The sequence below is a fragment of the Muntiacus reevesi genome, chromosome 3 (assembly GCF_963930625.1).
Source record: "Muntiacus reevesi chromosome 3, mMunRee1.1, whole genome shotgun sequence".
Classification (NCBI taxonomy): Eukaryota; Metazoa; Chordata; class Mammalia; order Artiodactyla; family Cervidae; genus Muntiacus; species Muntiacus reevesi.
The window spans coordinates 119,962,119-119,974,289 of NC_089251.1; the positions used below are offsets into that span (position 1 = coordinate 119,962,119).

At 46.0% G+C, this 12,171-nt stretch overlaps 1 protein-coding gene across 2 annotated transcripts in view; it reads left to right on the plus strand.

Moving 5' to 3' along the window:
- Positions 1-8,552: 8,552 nt before the first annotated feature.
- PID1 (phosphotyrosine interaction domain containing 1) overlaps positions 8,553-12,171 on the plus strand; it is a 251,565-nt gene continuing 247,946 nt past the window's right edge. Inside the window, exon 1 of one of the 2 annotated variants that reach the window (XM_065930410.1) lies at positions 8,553-8,900. In XM_065930410.1, coding sequence (XP_065786482.1) covers positions 8,871-8,900 — 30 coding nt within the window. In that variant the 5' untranslated portion in view covers positions 8,553-8,870. Of the gene's footprint in view, positions 8,901-10,113; positions 10,213-12,171 lie in introns of those variants that run through there. The other variant, XM_065930411.1, reaches the window with a different exon arrangement.

Here is a 12,171-nt window from a genome sequence, read left to right on the forward strand (position 1 = left end):
CTAATTGGCTATCACCTACATTAAAAAATTAAACAAACTCTTTTGAGGTCTAATTTACATAGAATTAAATGCACATGTATTACGTATACAGCTTGATGAGTTTTGACTCATCACCACCACAGTCAAGAAATAGAATATTTCATGCAAGAAAGTCCCCTTATATCCATTTGATTTCAATTATGGATCCCCCACCCCCAACTAGGAAACTATGATTTTCTACTGTCATTATACATCTAAAGATAAACTTTGCCCTTATGATATCATAGTGTCTGATGTGTGGCTTTTTTTGCCCTAAAGAACATTTTTAAAAAAAAACTTTGTATTTTGTATTGGGGCATAGCTGATTAACAGACAATGCCATGATAGTTCATGAACAGGGAAGGGACTCGGTCATATATATATGTGTATCCATTCTTTCCCAAACACTCCTCCCATCCAGGCTGCCATATAACATTGAGCAGAGTTCCCTGTGCTATACCATAGGCCCTTGTTGGTCATCCATTTAAAAAATAGCAGCGTGTGTTTATTCTTTAAGTCAGTGAACATTTTTAAAAGCCTCCATGTTGCTACATGTTCTAGTCATGTGTTGCTTTTTGCTGCTGGGAAGTAGCTCATTATGAGGATAAACCATGATGTGTTCAATTGTTTACCTGTTGATTGATATTTGGCTGTTTCTGGTTTGACTTGGAATAGATAAAGCTGCTGTGAACACTTGGGTACAAGTTTTTGTGTGGACATAGGTCTTTTTTTCTTGAGTATATAGATATATATATGCTCAAGAATTGCTGGGTCGTACAATAAAAACATGTTCAACTTTACAAGAAACTGTCAAACTGTTTTCTGAAATGGTTGTGCCATTTTATATCCCCAGCAGAAATGTTGGAGAGTTTATGGGACTCTACTTTTACCCCCAGATTCTTAAGGTAGAAGCTAAGATAATTGATTCTAGATATATTTTCCTTTCTAAATAAAAGCCTCTAGGTCTATATATTCCTCTCTTAAGGCTGCATTAGTTGTATGCAACAATTTTGATTGGCTCATGTTCATTGTTCTTTAATTAAAATATTTTAAGAAGTCCTCTGTGATTTCTTCTTTGAGACACACATTATTTAACAGTGTGTAGCTTAATTTCCAAATATCTGTGGATTTTCCAGGCATTTCTCTGTTATTATTTCCAAATTAATTCTGTTGCAGCCAGAGACCATATTCCATACTATTTCAATTCTTTTAAATTACTGAGGCTTATGGTATGGAGCAGTTTATGAGTATAAGTGGGTGAATATTCATGGGTACTTAAAAAGATGTATATTCTGCATTTGTGGCATGCAGTATCCTATAAAAGTCAATTACATTAAAATAGTTACTTTGCAGAGTTCAGTACATCTCAAGCAAGGAGGGTAGCACTTCAGGGTCATGGAATCTGAGAATTCAAGATTTCCAAAGGCATCGATCTGTATTCTCATCTCAAGCATCAGGGGCTCACTCCCTCTGAATCAGAGTTGTGAACTATAGCACTTTTTGGAGAGTTCAGACTCCCTGGAGCTTCACTCTCTACAGAGCTCATTCCTGGGTCTCATCTTCAGCTTTCTCCACCACTTAGTTGCAACAGGTGTGTATCCCTTAATACGCCAGGAAGGAAGCCCCTGGTCATAATCACTAGCTGAATTTCTTTGTCTTTCTCCAATGCATTCACAGCACTCAGCAATGACCATTTGATTCCATTATCCTGGGAATTACTGTTTCCCCTAAAACTCTCTAATACCCGAGACACTGCAGCCCTCAGCACATTCCCTTTCATTTGTATCTCATTCCATTCCCTCCAAGTTGTTTTAACAACCGCCCAGCAATAGTGCCCAGGGATGATCAACACTCTGTCTATTGCCATCCATGGGGTGGTTTGGCTCCCAAATCCCCACTGTCAAGACTGCAAGCAAGTGAGGGGAACAGGTCTGGAAAAGAAGAGAGCTTCAACTTGAGGCATCTGCAACCAAGGCTTTGGCTGATCCAACATTGACAGTCACTGGAAGTGGGCTGCCTGTAGGGAGGAACGTATTGGGCAAGTTGGCTCCCTTTGGCTAAAGGCAATGTCAAGAGGGACTCAGCTGTGGACCAACCTCGGCCCACCCTCTATGCTGCTGAGACCATGAACACAGTGATCTTGAAGTGGGGAGGGGTCTGGATGGCACATTAGAATCCCCACTACACCATTCCTAACAAACCATTCCCAAATGTTGTCTGCACTTCAGAGAGGTCATTGATGACGTCCTGCTCCTTTTCTCTGCCACCTACAACATGACCAATAAAAACGGAACACAGAACCATGGTTTCTGCTGCTCTACCTGCGATTCTAGGTAGTTTGTTAAAGGTGAAGATTCAGGTTCCTCTTTATGTCTCTCCCAATTCTCCATCCATAAGATCACTGGCTTGATCTCTGAACTTCTGCAGGAAGGGCTGCCTCATCCATTAGAGAGGGTTTTACTTGCAGAAGTGCATCTGGGCTTTGAGTTAAGCAAAGGCCAAGATGGATCTGGGACATCCCAGGTGACACAAGTCATAAAGAACCTGCCTGCCAATGCAGGAGACATAAGAGACACGGGCTTGATCCCTGGGTTGGGAAGATCCCCTGGAGAAGGAAATGGCAACCCACTCCAGTATTCTTACCTGGAGAATCAATTGACAAGAGAAACTTGGCATGCTACAGTTCATAGGGACACACATATGGCCGAAGTAACTCAGCACACACATAAGATGGATCCAGAAGCATCTTTCTTTTCATGAATGTTCTTTTCTAGATAACCTAATTTCTTCAAGTTATGACCGGCACATTTCCTATCGGTTTGAGGACAGCAATTCTTGGCTTTGATGATGAAAGTGGGAAGAAAGAGAGAAAAAATAGAAGCAAAGGAAGACTGGTTTGGTGTGAAATCAGCTCAGATGGAGAAGTGATGAGGTGGGAAGACAGCATAAGCTATGGCTTCACCCCAGTCCCGATGAGAGTGTATACTGCTTATTACCGAGGCAGGACTGTGGTCCAGGGCAACAGAGACCCTTAGAAACCAGGCCACAAAGGACAAGAAGAGTTGCCTGTTTCTGGGCTAAATGTGGTAGAAACAGATCTGAGCACCATCCTCTATGCCCTTCTCAGCTTCCCCAGGCTCTAGTTGGAAAAGGAACTGTATTCACTCTTCATCTACAAAGATGGTCAGGATGTTATTGACTGAGCTGTGTCTCAGAAAGAAGGAGAAGGACAGTGAAAAAGCAGGTACCTTCATGTTCAGTGAAAATTGTGCTTGAAGGAATCTACCTTGATCATTATATGATTGGAGCACAGTCCACTTCCTGTCTTCCTGTCAGAAAGACTACAAAAATTAGTAAGGTTCGGCAGCCTGGGTCACAGACTCTGATAATAGGATCTAGCTGTGCATGAGGGAATTGAGAAAGCAAGAGTAAAAGAACAAAAAAGAAAATAAATGTGTTTTCCCTATTGTTCTGCCACAAATTGTGTGTGGGATCTTTGTTCCCTAACCTGGGATTGAATGTATGCCCTTTGTAGTGGAAGCACGGAGTCTTAACCGCTGGACTGTCAGGGATGTCGTCCCAGGAAAGGTCCTTATGTTAGACTATGAGGTTTCATTTTTGTACCAACTCTGATAAATCGGTTGTTAGGAAAGACTGAGAAAGATGCGAGGTTTACCAGGAAAGACTAACAGGTATTAGTGATGCTCTCTGAATCAATTATCTACCCCTGCCTAACAAGTCACTCCAAAACTTAAGGCTTAAAACAACCACTGTGTTATTTTTTCACGATTCTGAGGGTCAGCAATTTGGGCTGGTCTCCGCTGAGTGTTTCTTCTGCTGGTCTCACCTGAGTCACCCACGTGGCTGCTGTCTTCACGTGGTGTGGTTGAGTTGTTGGCTCACTCTGCCGCTGTGGCTTTGGCTTGACTTTCCTCTACAAGGTCATCATCTCAAGGAGGCTAGTCTGGCTTCTTCCTGCCATGATCTCAGGTTCCAAGAGGGTAACGGTGGGAGCCGCAAGGTGTCTTGTGACCCAAGCTTAGAGGTGCCATAGTGTCATTTCTGCTGAATTGCATTGATCAAAGCAAGTCACACATCCAACGCAGGTTCAGAGGGTGCAGGGAAATTCAATCTCACGATGGGAGAAATGAGCAAACCCACACTGCAAAGGGCACGACTTCCGAGGGGAGTGGAATGATTGTGACTGTCTTTGAAAACAATCCACCACCTTCTTATATTTATTTTTCTTATTTATTTATTTTTGCCACACCACGTGGCTTGTGGGATCTTAGTTCCCCAACCAGGGACTGGACCCAGGCCCTTGGCAGTGGCAGCAACGGAGTCTTAACCACGAAACCACCACGGAACTCTCAATAATACACTGCTTTTCTAAGTCTGGTCAGAGGATGAGGAGGTCCTGAGTAGGGCAATGACAACACACATATGAGGTACTAACTAGTCCTGCAGCATTTGCCTTTTAGCCTAGTTTGCAAAAACTACTGTGAAGGTTTCCTTTTCAGGGAGAGAAAGGGCAACCTAAACACCCTTATAAGTACATAGGGACAAGAGCTAGTGGCTCCATCACTATAGGCAGGTTTAAATGTTTTAATGAATTTTTTTAATGTTGCTCATCTACAGCTGTTTTGGTGATTTTGAAATCAGTGACACCAGAAGGACTTTTCAATGCTTGCTCTGCTAAACATAATAAATATCTCTGGCCATATGATTAAATTAGAAACGGAAGTGAGCTTTAATATGGCTTATCGCTTTCATGTGAAAAACTAAATCAAACAATTGAAGTCCACAAACATTCCAAGTGGAAATGACTGCACCACAGGAAACATGGGCCACTTTGCCACTCTGTGAGAATTTGATCCTTCAGTAATAAAAAGAGGGAGAGAAGTAAGGGAATGGAAACTAAAGTTTTCTGTACATGTACTAAGTACACGATATGTTGCACACATTCACTCATGCATGGCCTCCAATAACTCTTAAATATTATCATCCTTTTTATAGATGAGACATCTGAGGTTCAGCAAGGCCAGTGACTTGCCGAAAGTTCTCACCAAGGTAGTTCAAAGGCTACGATTCAGGCCTTATTGTCTTAGGTCCTCTCCAATACTTACTGAAATTGATACATATTTTTCTACTTGTATTAAAATTATATACACTGTAGCTTACTTTCAACAAATCTATTATCACAGCATAAGCATTTTAAAGCTGCAGTGTAGATTCATAATTTTCCTCTTCAATGGCTGCATAAGATTTTAATATTTTTGTGATTTGCTGGGTCACAGCTTAATTCACCATCTTTCTGATGGAAAGACATCTAGGTTGCTCACCTTAGGGCTCAGAATCATGAACTAGACTAAATCTGGTTTATAAGAATTTCTGGACGTGGTTGGAATTCTTTTTCTGAACAAAACATTGTGTTTATAATTCATCTTGGCCTTGCCGATTTTTTTTTTTTTGCGGGGGGAGTGTGGTCCTTTTCATTGAAATGGTATTTATTCATAAGATTAAATCTTCTTAGATAATTACAGGAGGTTAAGTACATGAAATTACACACATACCTGTGTGCCTAATATTTCTACTCACTGCACCCAAACAAATCCTGCTTATTTCAGGAATGACTCCTTGCTCAGAACCAACCTGTTTTTTTTCAGTTTTATTTATTTATTTACTTTACAATATTGTATTGGTTTTGACATACATTGACATGAATCCCAACCTGTTTTTGTTTTCAGACTCCTCGAGGTTGAGGTGGCTTCTTCCAGAAAGGGGCTGGGAGTGATATGATGCACATCCTGGCTCTGGCCAGTAGGTGTCTCTGTTTCATTCACCCACTATTGCAGGTTCCTCGTGAATGGAAAGGTTTGGGAGCAAAACCGATGGTGGGAGAATTGTCCCATTCCTTTTGCCACCTACCAGTCTCCACCGACTCTCATGCCCCTGTCCCAGATTCCTGATTCCTGACATAAAGGTCATTCAAACTAGGGCGTCCTCTGAGTTTAAACACTACTTTACCATACCCGCTTGCAAAGTGGAACTGGCAACTGAAAACCAAATCAACAGAGCCCTGAAGCCTTTTCTCTTTAAATAGCATCATACTCTGAACAAAAAGCTGTATTACTGAGTCAGAACAATTAATTACACTCAGAGGTGAGAAGACAGGATTTAACGCTCTAATGCGATTTGAATGTAGGCCGTTATCTCATCCCACTGCTATTTAAAACAAAATCACTTTTCCACGGGAGCATCTGCGACCAAGGATGGTTTCAAAGCTTAAGTCGGAAAACATCCCTGGCAACTGAGTGGTTCTGTTTTAGCTTCCTGAGAGGTTTAACACGCACATTTGGATTTTCTAGATTTTCGTAATGAAGTGCCTCTCTCTCTGCTTTGGGATTTTTATAAAAAAAGAATTAGGAGGCTGGGGAGGTCTATTATTTGCAGCAGGAAATTTCTAGGTGTGGGAAGTGTGCTGGATGAGTTATTGGAAAAGTAAAAATATCATCTCCAAACAGAGAGCACATGACCAAGCATCTGAGATGTATTTCCATGTACAGCTGACATTCCAACACCTCATCAGAAAGGAGCTATTGGTAGATCCAGAGCAGGTAGCAGGGACTGCAGAAGTAGCTGAGAAAGTCTTTGTGGTTGTCAGGCAGGGGTGGGAGGTCCTGTGGTCATGGGTGGAGATGGAGACCAGCCTTTCAGAAGCATCTCTGTGGCTCTGCTGGCTCTTAGGGCATCGAGGGTCTGCCTGGGTGGGTGGCATCAACCAGCAACTGTGTGGTTTGGAAGGAGCTATCTGTAGCCCCGGAAAAGAGCCCTGGGTAGGCACTGCCACTGTGTGACTCTCCTCTGGGTGACTCTGTGAATTGCATGTTCCCCAAAGCCTGGGAGATGTGTGTGTGTCCCCCTTGGAGAGTCCTGGCAGGATCTGGTGAACTGAGTGCTCTAATATATGGAAATCACTCCACCTATGCATGACCCTGATGCTGGGAAAGATAGAAGACAGGACGAGGGGGTGGCAGAGGATGAGATGGTTGGATGGCATCACTGACTCAATGGAGATGAATTTGAGCAAACTCTGGGAGATGGTGAAGGAAAGAGGAGCCTGGTGTGCTGCAGCCCATGGGGTCGCAGAGAGTGGGACACGATTTAGCGACTGAACAGCAAGAACGATGCATGATGATGGGCAGATCCTTCCAGGTGTGGGTGTTAGTTTGGACGGTGCCTGCTGCGCACATGTGGTGCAACATGCCCTCGAGACCCTTCCCCTGCCAGCCCTTGCTGCTTCATGGGACTCGCCTCTCAGGGGCTTTGGGCCCCCACAAACATCTGCTGGTCCTTCCCCTCTCTCTGTTGCTTCTCTTCTCAAGCATCTCCGACCACTTCTCCTCCCACCCTCTTCATCAGTCTCCAGACTCCACTTAGCTTCCCCATCCTATCCAGCTCTCCCAACCTCCAGCCCCCGAAGGTTGCCCTTCTCCCACGGTGTTTCCCTGGTCAGAGCAGGAACCAGGTAAGCGCTCCAGCCTTCAAGCCACCTTGAAGTCACTCATTGACTGTGTGACTTGAATGATCACCTAAACTCTGTGAGCCTCCATTGTTTCATCCGAGTGATGGGAATGTTCGTGCTCGTCCCAGCCCGCTGTCAAGGGCATCGGAGGAGCTGGGTTTCCTTAGGAAAGGAAGCTATTTCAAAGAGGCCAACACTACCCTCCAAACCCCGGAGCTCATGGTGGCCCTTGGCTTATGTTTGGGTTCACGGAGCTTCCTGAGGGACCTGGCACATCTCAGAATGGATGCAGGATGGGGGACTTTGGGCCGCCTTCCTCCTCCAAGTTGCAGGCGCCCCAGTCCTCTGCCTTTCATGTCATCCCTCACCTGGTGGGCCCATCTTTCCCTCTTACTCCAGACACGACCCAGAGCCACCCTCCCCTCCCGCAAGACGCTCTTCTCTCCCCTTCTTCATCCATCAGCCCCATTTTATTTTCTTCCCAACATGTCTCAATCAGCATCTGACCGAGGAGCGCCCTTTCAGGTATGTCCTCTGTCGTTGACCGTCTCCTCCAACTAGAACGGAGCTCGGGAGAGGAGGAACAATTCTCTGTCTTCTATTTTGCGCCACTGTATTCTCAGAATCTAGCACAGGGGCTGGAGCCTAACAGATGCTCAGTTAACTCCAGGGGGAGGCATGAATGGGATTCTGTGGGCACAGTGCCAGTCAAGACCCAGGCCGGTTCAGAGATCCCTGCTGACCAACCGAAAGCCTGGGACCCCCAGTGGGGGCGACGTGAGTTCTGGCTTCAGGAAGCCCCCTTCTCCAGGCTCTTCAGTCTCCCAGATCGCATCCCACCCGGGGCTTCCTCGAGGGTCGGGGGGCGGGGGCAGGCTGTGAGTTCTGGCCTGTCCAATCCTCCGCGCGGGGATGCGGGGTCCCCCGCGGCGGGGTGTGCGGGCCCCCCGGGCGGGCGCCGGCCCCGGGCATGCTCAGAGCGCGCAGGTCCGGGCGGCGGCGGCGGCGGCGGGGGAGGAGGGAGCGGCCGCCGCCGCCGTGCGCTCGCGGGCCCGGGCGGAGCTGCGCAGTCCTCTCGTAGCTGCGCCAGGACAGCCGGCGCGCGGCCGTGCCCACAAGTTGCCGGCCGCCGAGCACCGCGCCGCCTCCTCGCGCTCGCAGACCGGAGAGCCCACCCCGCGGCGGTCGCCGGCTCCGGGACGCACCTCCCGCGGACGCCCACCCCAGATGTGAAGCGGGACCGCAGCCCCTAGCCGCCCCCCACCCTGCCGGCGCCCATCGACAGAGTCTTGCCAGCGTCTCCTGTGCCCAACCCCGCGGCTGGAAGATGTGGCAGCCGGCCACGGAGCGCCTGCAGGTAAGGGGCCGCGGAGGTCTGGGGGCCAGCGTGGAGGAGGAGGTGCTTGGACCCGAGCAGCAGAGCACCGCTTGCAAGGGTTTGCCCAAAGCGGTCATGAAAGACACAAGGATTAGAACCTGATGCTGTCGGTTTCACCCAGCCGCCAGATACCCGGTCGGGGAGCTGGGGGGTGATGAAATTGAAGAAGGCTTAGCTGTGGGCATCACAACTTTTGCCTTCGGGGTTAGTGCGCCTGGAGATTTATATAAGATTGGACTTTCTGACCAGCAATTTTAGATTGTTTTCCACTGACACAGTTTACTGGTCTGGGGTTAGGATTGTTGCATCCAGATTATTATTATTGTTGTTGTTATTTTTTGTCTCTGGGAAAGACAGAACAAATGATTTGTGAAAGCATTTGTTTGCCAATACAATTTGGAAATACTCAAGCTTGGTTTGGCTTGGTCATGGTATGCTACTTATTCTATTTTATTTTTTCTTATTTGTTGGCCGTCTTGCCTCATCTCCCCTGAACCCAAGTTCCCCCAGATATTTGAAAATCAAAAGTGAAGTTCAGCCAGGAATAGTTATGCCCTGGGGTCATCTCTTTAAAAGTTTTTCTCTGCTGCTGTCTGCTGAAATGCCAAACTGCCTTTAATTTGGATTCAGGAGCCAGGGAGTTGGAAAGGGGGGGTGGGTCAAAGTGAGAAAGTGGGACGTTGTTTCAGAGAGGGGCTCATTCAGTGACACTCGGAACCCCAAAATCACCCCGACTGTAAGGTCTGATGACTGCTTTCCCTGGAAAATATTCTGCCGAGGAAGGGTAGCTACCCTGCCAGATAAAATCTACTGAATCCTGCAGTTAAACTTTTGGCAGGCTCAGAGCCACATTGTTTTGTAGTAAACTTTGAAGAAGTGTTTAAGTGGTAAAATACAGCACGAATGTATCTGAAGTCTTGGGACAGGGAGGCCAGGAGCCCTGGCTGGCTTGGAGGTTTTCAATGAAAATTCAAAGGGCCAGACTGTCTCTGAAATGCTAGGAGAAGCTAACTAACCTTTGCCTGTGGGTTCTCATGCTGAGGCTTAACCTGCAGAGGGCATTGCTTTGAGCAGAAGTAGATGCCCCATGACTCCTTTCCAAGCCTCCCTGGGTCCGTCGTTTTAGGGAGGGAATTCATAGTAAGAGCTTGTGACTCCAGGCCAATCCCCAAGGGTCTCAAACCCACTGAGCAAGAAAAGAGATCTTTAGCCTTGAAGATGGGGAGGTGGTTGACTGGCTTCCTAACTCCGAGAGTCAACATCGGGCTCTGAACCATTGGCCAGAGGCGATGTAAGTGTATTTCGGGACTGGCGTCAGCTGCCAGTTGTACACGTGCGTTTTTCCTTTCCTTCAGGGCAGTGAATTTATGCTAAAGGAAGGAGTGACTGAGCGGAGGTAGAGGGTTTCCCCATCTGAGTGAGGAGTGGAGCTCTTGGAGAGATGAGGCTAGAATTCCTGCGGGTGGATTTTATGGCCTGGGGAATCCGTGTCTCTGCGGAGTTTGTGGATTTTTGCCCCTTGAAGTTATTTCTATCGGTGTGTTTCATGTAGGGACTCCTGTGTGTGCTCCGCAGCACGTGACCCTTGGCAGGGTCTAGCTCTGGCTTGCGTTCTGCATGGCAGTTGTTCCTCGCTAGAAAGGGCCTTTTGGCTCCTCTGTGAAATATACACACGTGCATTTGGCGTGAGCCTGGTTTATTACAGTGTGCATTTGCAATGCATTCCTGTTTTCCTCTTCAAGTGTCAGATTGAAAGAGCAGGGGGGTTCCATATTTGAAAGCTCAGGTTAAACATGGCTTGTCACTAAGATCAGGTCACCCCTGGAAGGTACTTACCAACACAGGGCTTAACTTTCTGCTCCCCAAATTTAAATGATTCACCAGGCCTGGTCCTCTTTTTAAAAGTATGTCTCAAACCTTGAGATTATAAAAGTGGAGAAAAACCTTCCTATTCATAGCTTCTTCCCAATAGCAGCTCTGCTGTTCTTTAGAACAGAATTTGGATGTTTTTGGTTTTTGCTTCTGGGGGAGGGAGTTGTTGAGGGTGAGGTGGTGAGTGAGTTGCTTGTAATAATATTTTATTTACATTCTTTGTGGTTATCTTTGTCACGGGCTCTGTTTGCTGTCTGGGATTTTTTTCTTCCCCCCCTTTATTTATTTCACCCTTTAAGGCACCATCGTATAGGAACATTGGTTTCTGATTCTTCAGTGAATGGGATGTTTTCCATGACCAGATGTTGTGGCCATGGTGATGGCGATGGAGAGCGTGTTCAATGGGGAAATGATGATGAATCCCAGTTGTTAACAGAGTCGAAACCCCACCCTTCTTACACAAATCTTTTTAACTGTCTCATATAACATCATGAATTTTTTCCTCATTAATTCTTAATGTAAACATTCTAATTTAGATGAGCTTGAATGAAGAAACTGCTTCAGGGAAGTGCTCCCAGCGCTTCCTATGAGGACTAAAGAGTCAATTTCTTGTACCAATACCTGGAAATGGAAGAGGTGAGGGAAGAAAGGACATCTCAATGAATTGACTTGATTAGTCCCTATGGGTTGATGCCTGTTCAAAGTATTTGTGGTCCAGGGAGTGTGGCTGGACTTTATTTAAGCTAGAGGGTCACCCTCCAACTAATTCGAGTCCAGTAACCAGCTCTCTTGCTCAGGAAATAGCATCCCTAATCAGAGTGGATTACCGTTATCAAACCCTGCTCCTTTGCCAAAGAAAATAACGCTGCTGCTTTCTGATTTGCGGCTTCGCTGTTTGACCCAAATCCAGGACAGGCAAAGGGACCTGTTGCTTCGAGCAGGGCTGAGCTGGGGAATTTCTCATTCAGTCACCCAGTTCATCTCCTCCCCTGAATGTTAAAACTTCTGTTAATATCCCACTGGAGCCCTCACTGGGAGATTCTGCCATTAAAATTATAATAGGATCAAAGGGGATGTGAAGATTTAAATCACCACCTCAACTTTTAGAAATGAATAAATATGAATTCTTCCCTTTTTACCTTCTCCTTCGCACAGCAGACTTTTTTTTTTTTTTTTTTTAGAGGGACTCTGGAGAATTATGAATTTTTAAAGAAGCTGATTTGAAACAGGCTCTTGTCAGAAAAGTGAAAGGGGACTTTCCAGTAGAAAAGGGCTAAGTATTGGTTTTTTAAAAACAGAAATGAGATTACTTTGGGCTTCGATGTATTACAGTTTGCTGGGGTTGCCTGATTATCTTCATTGTTGGGCCAGGCAGATA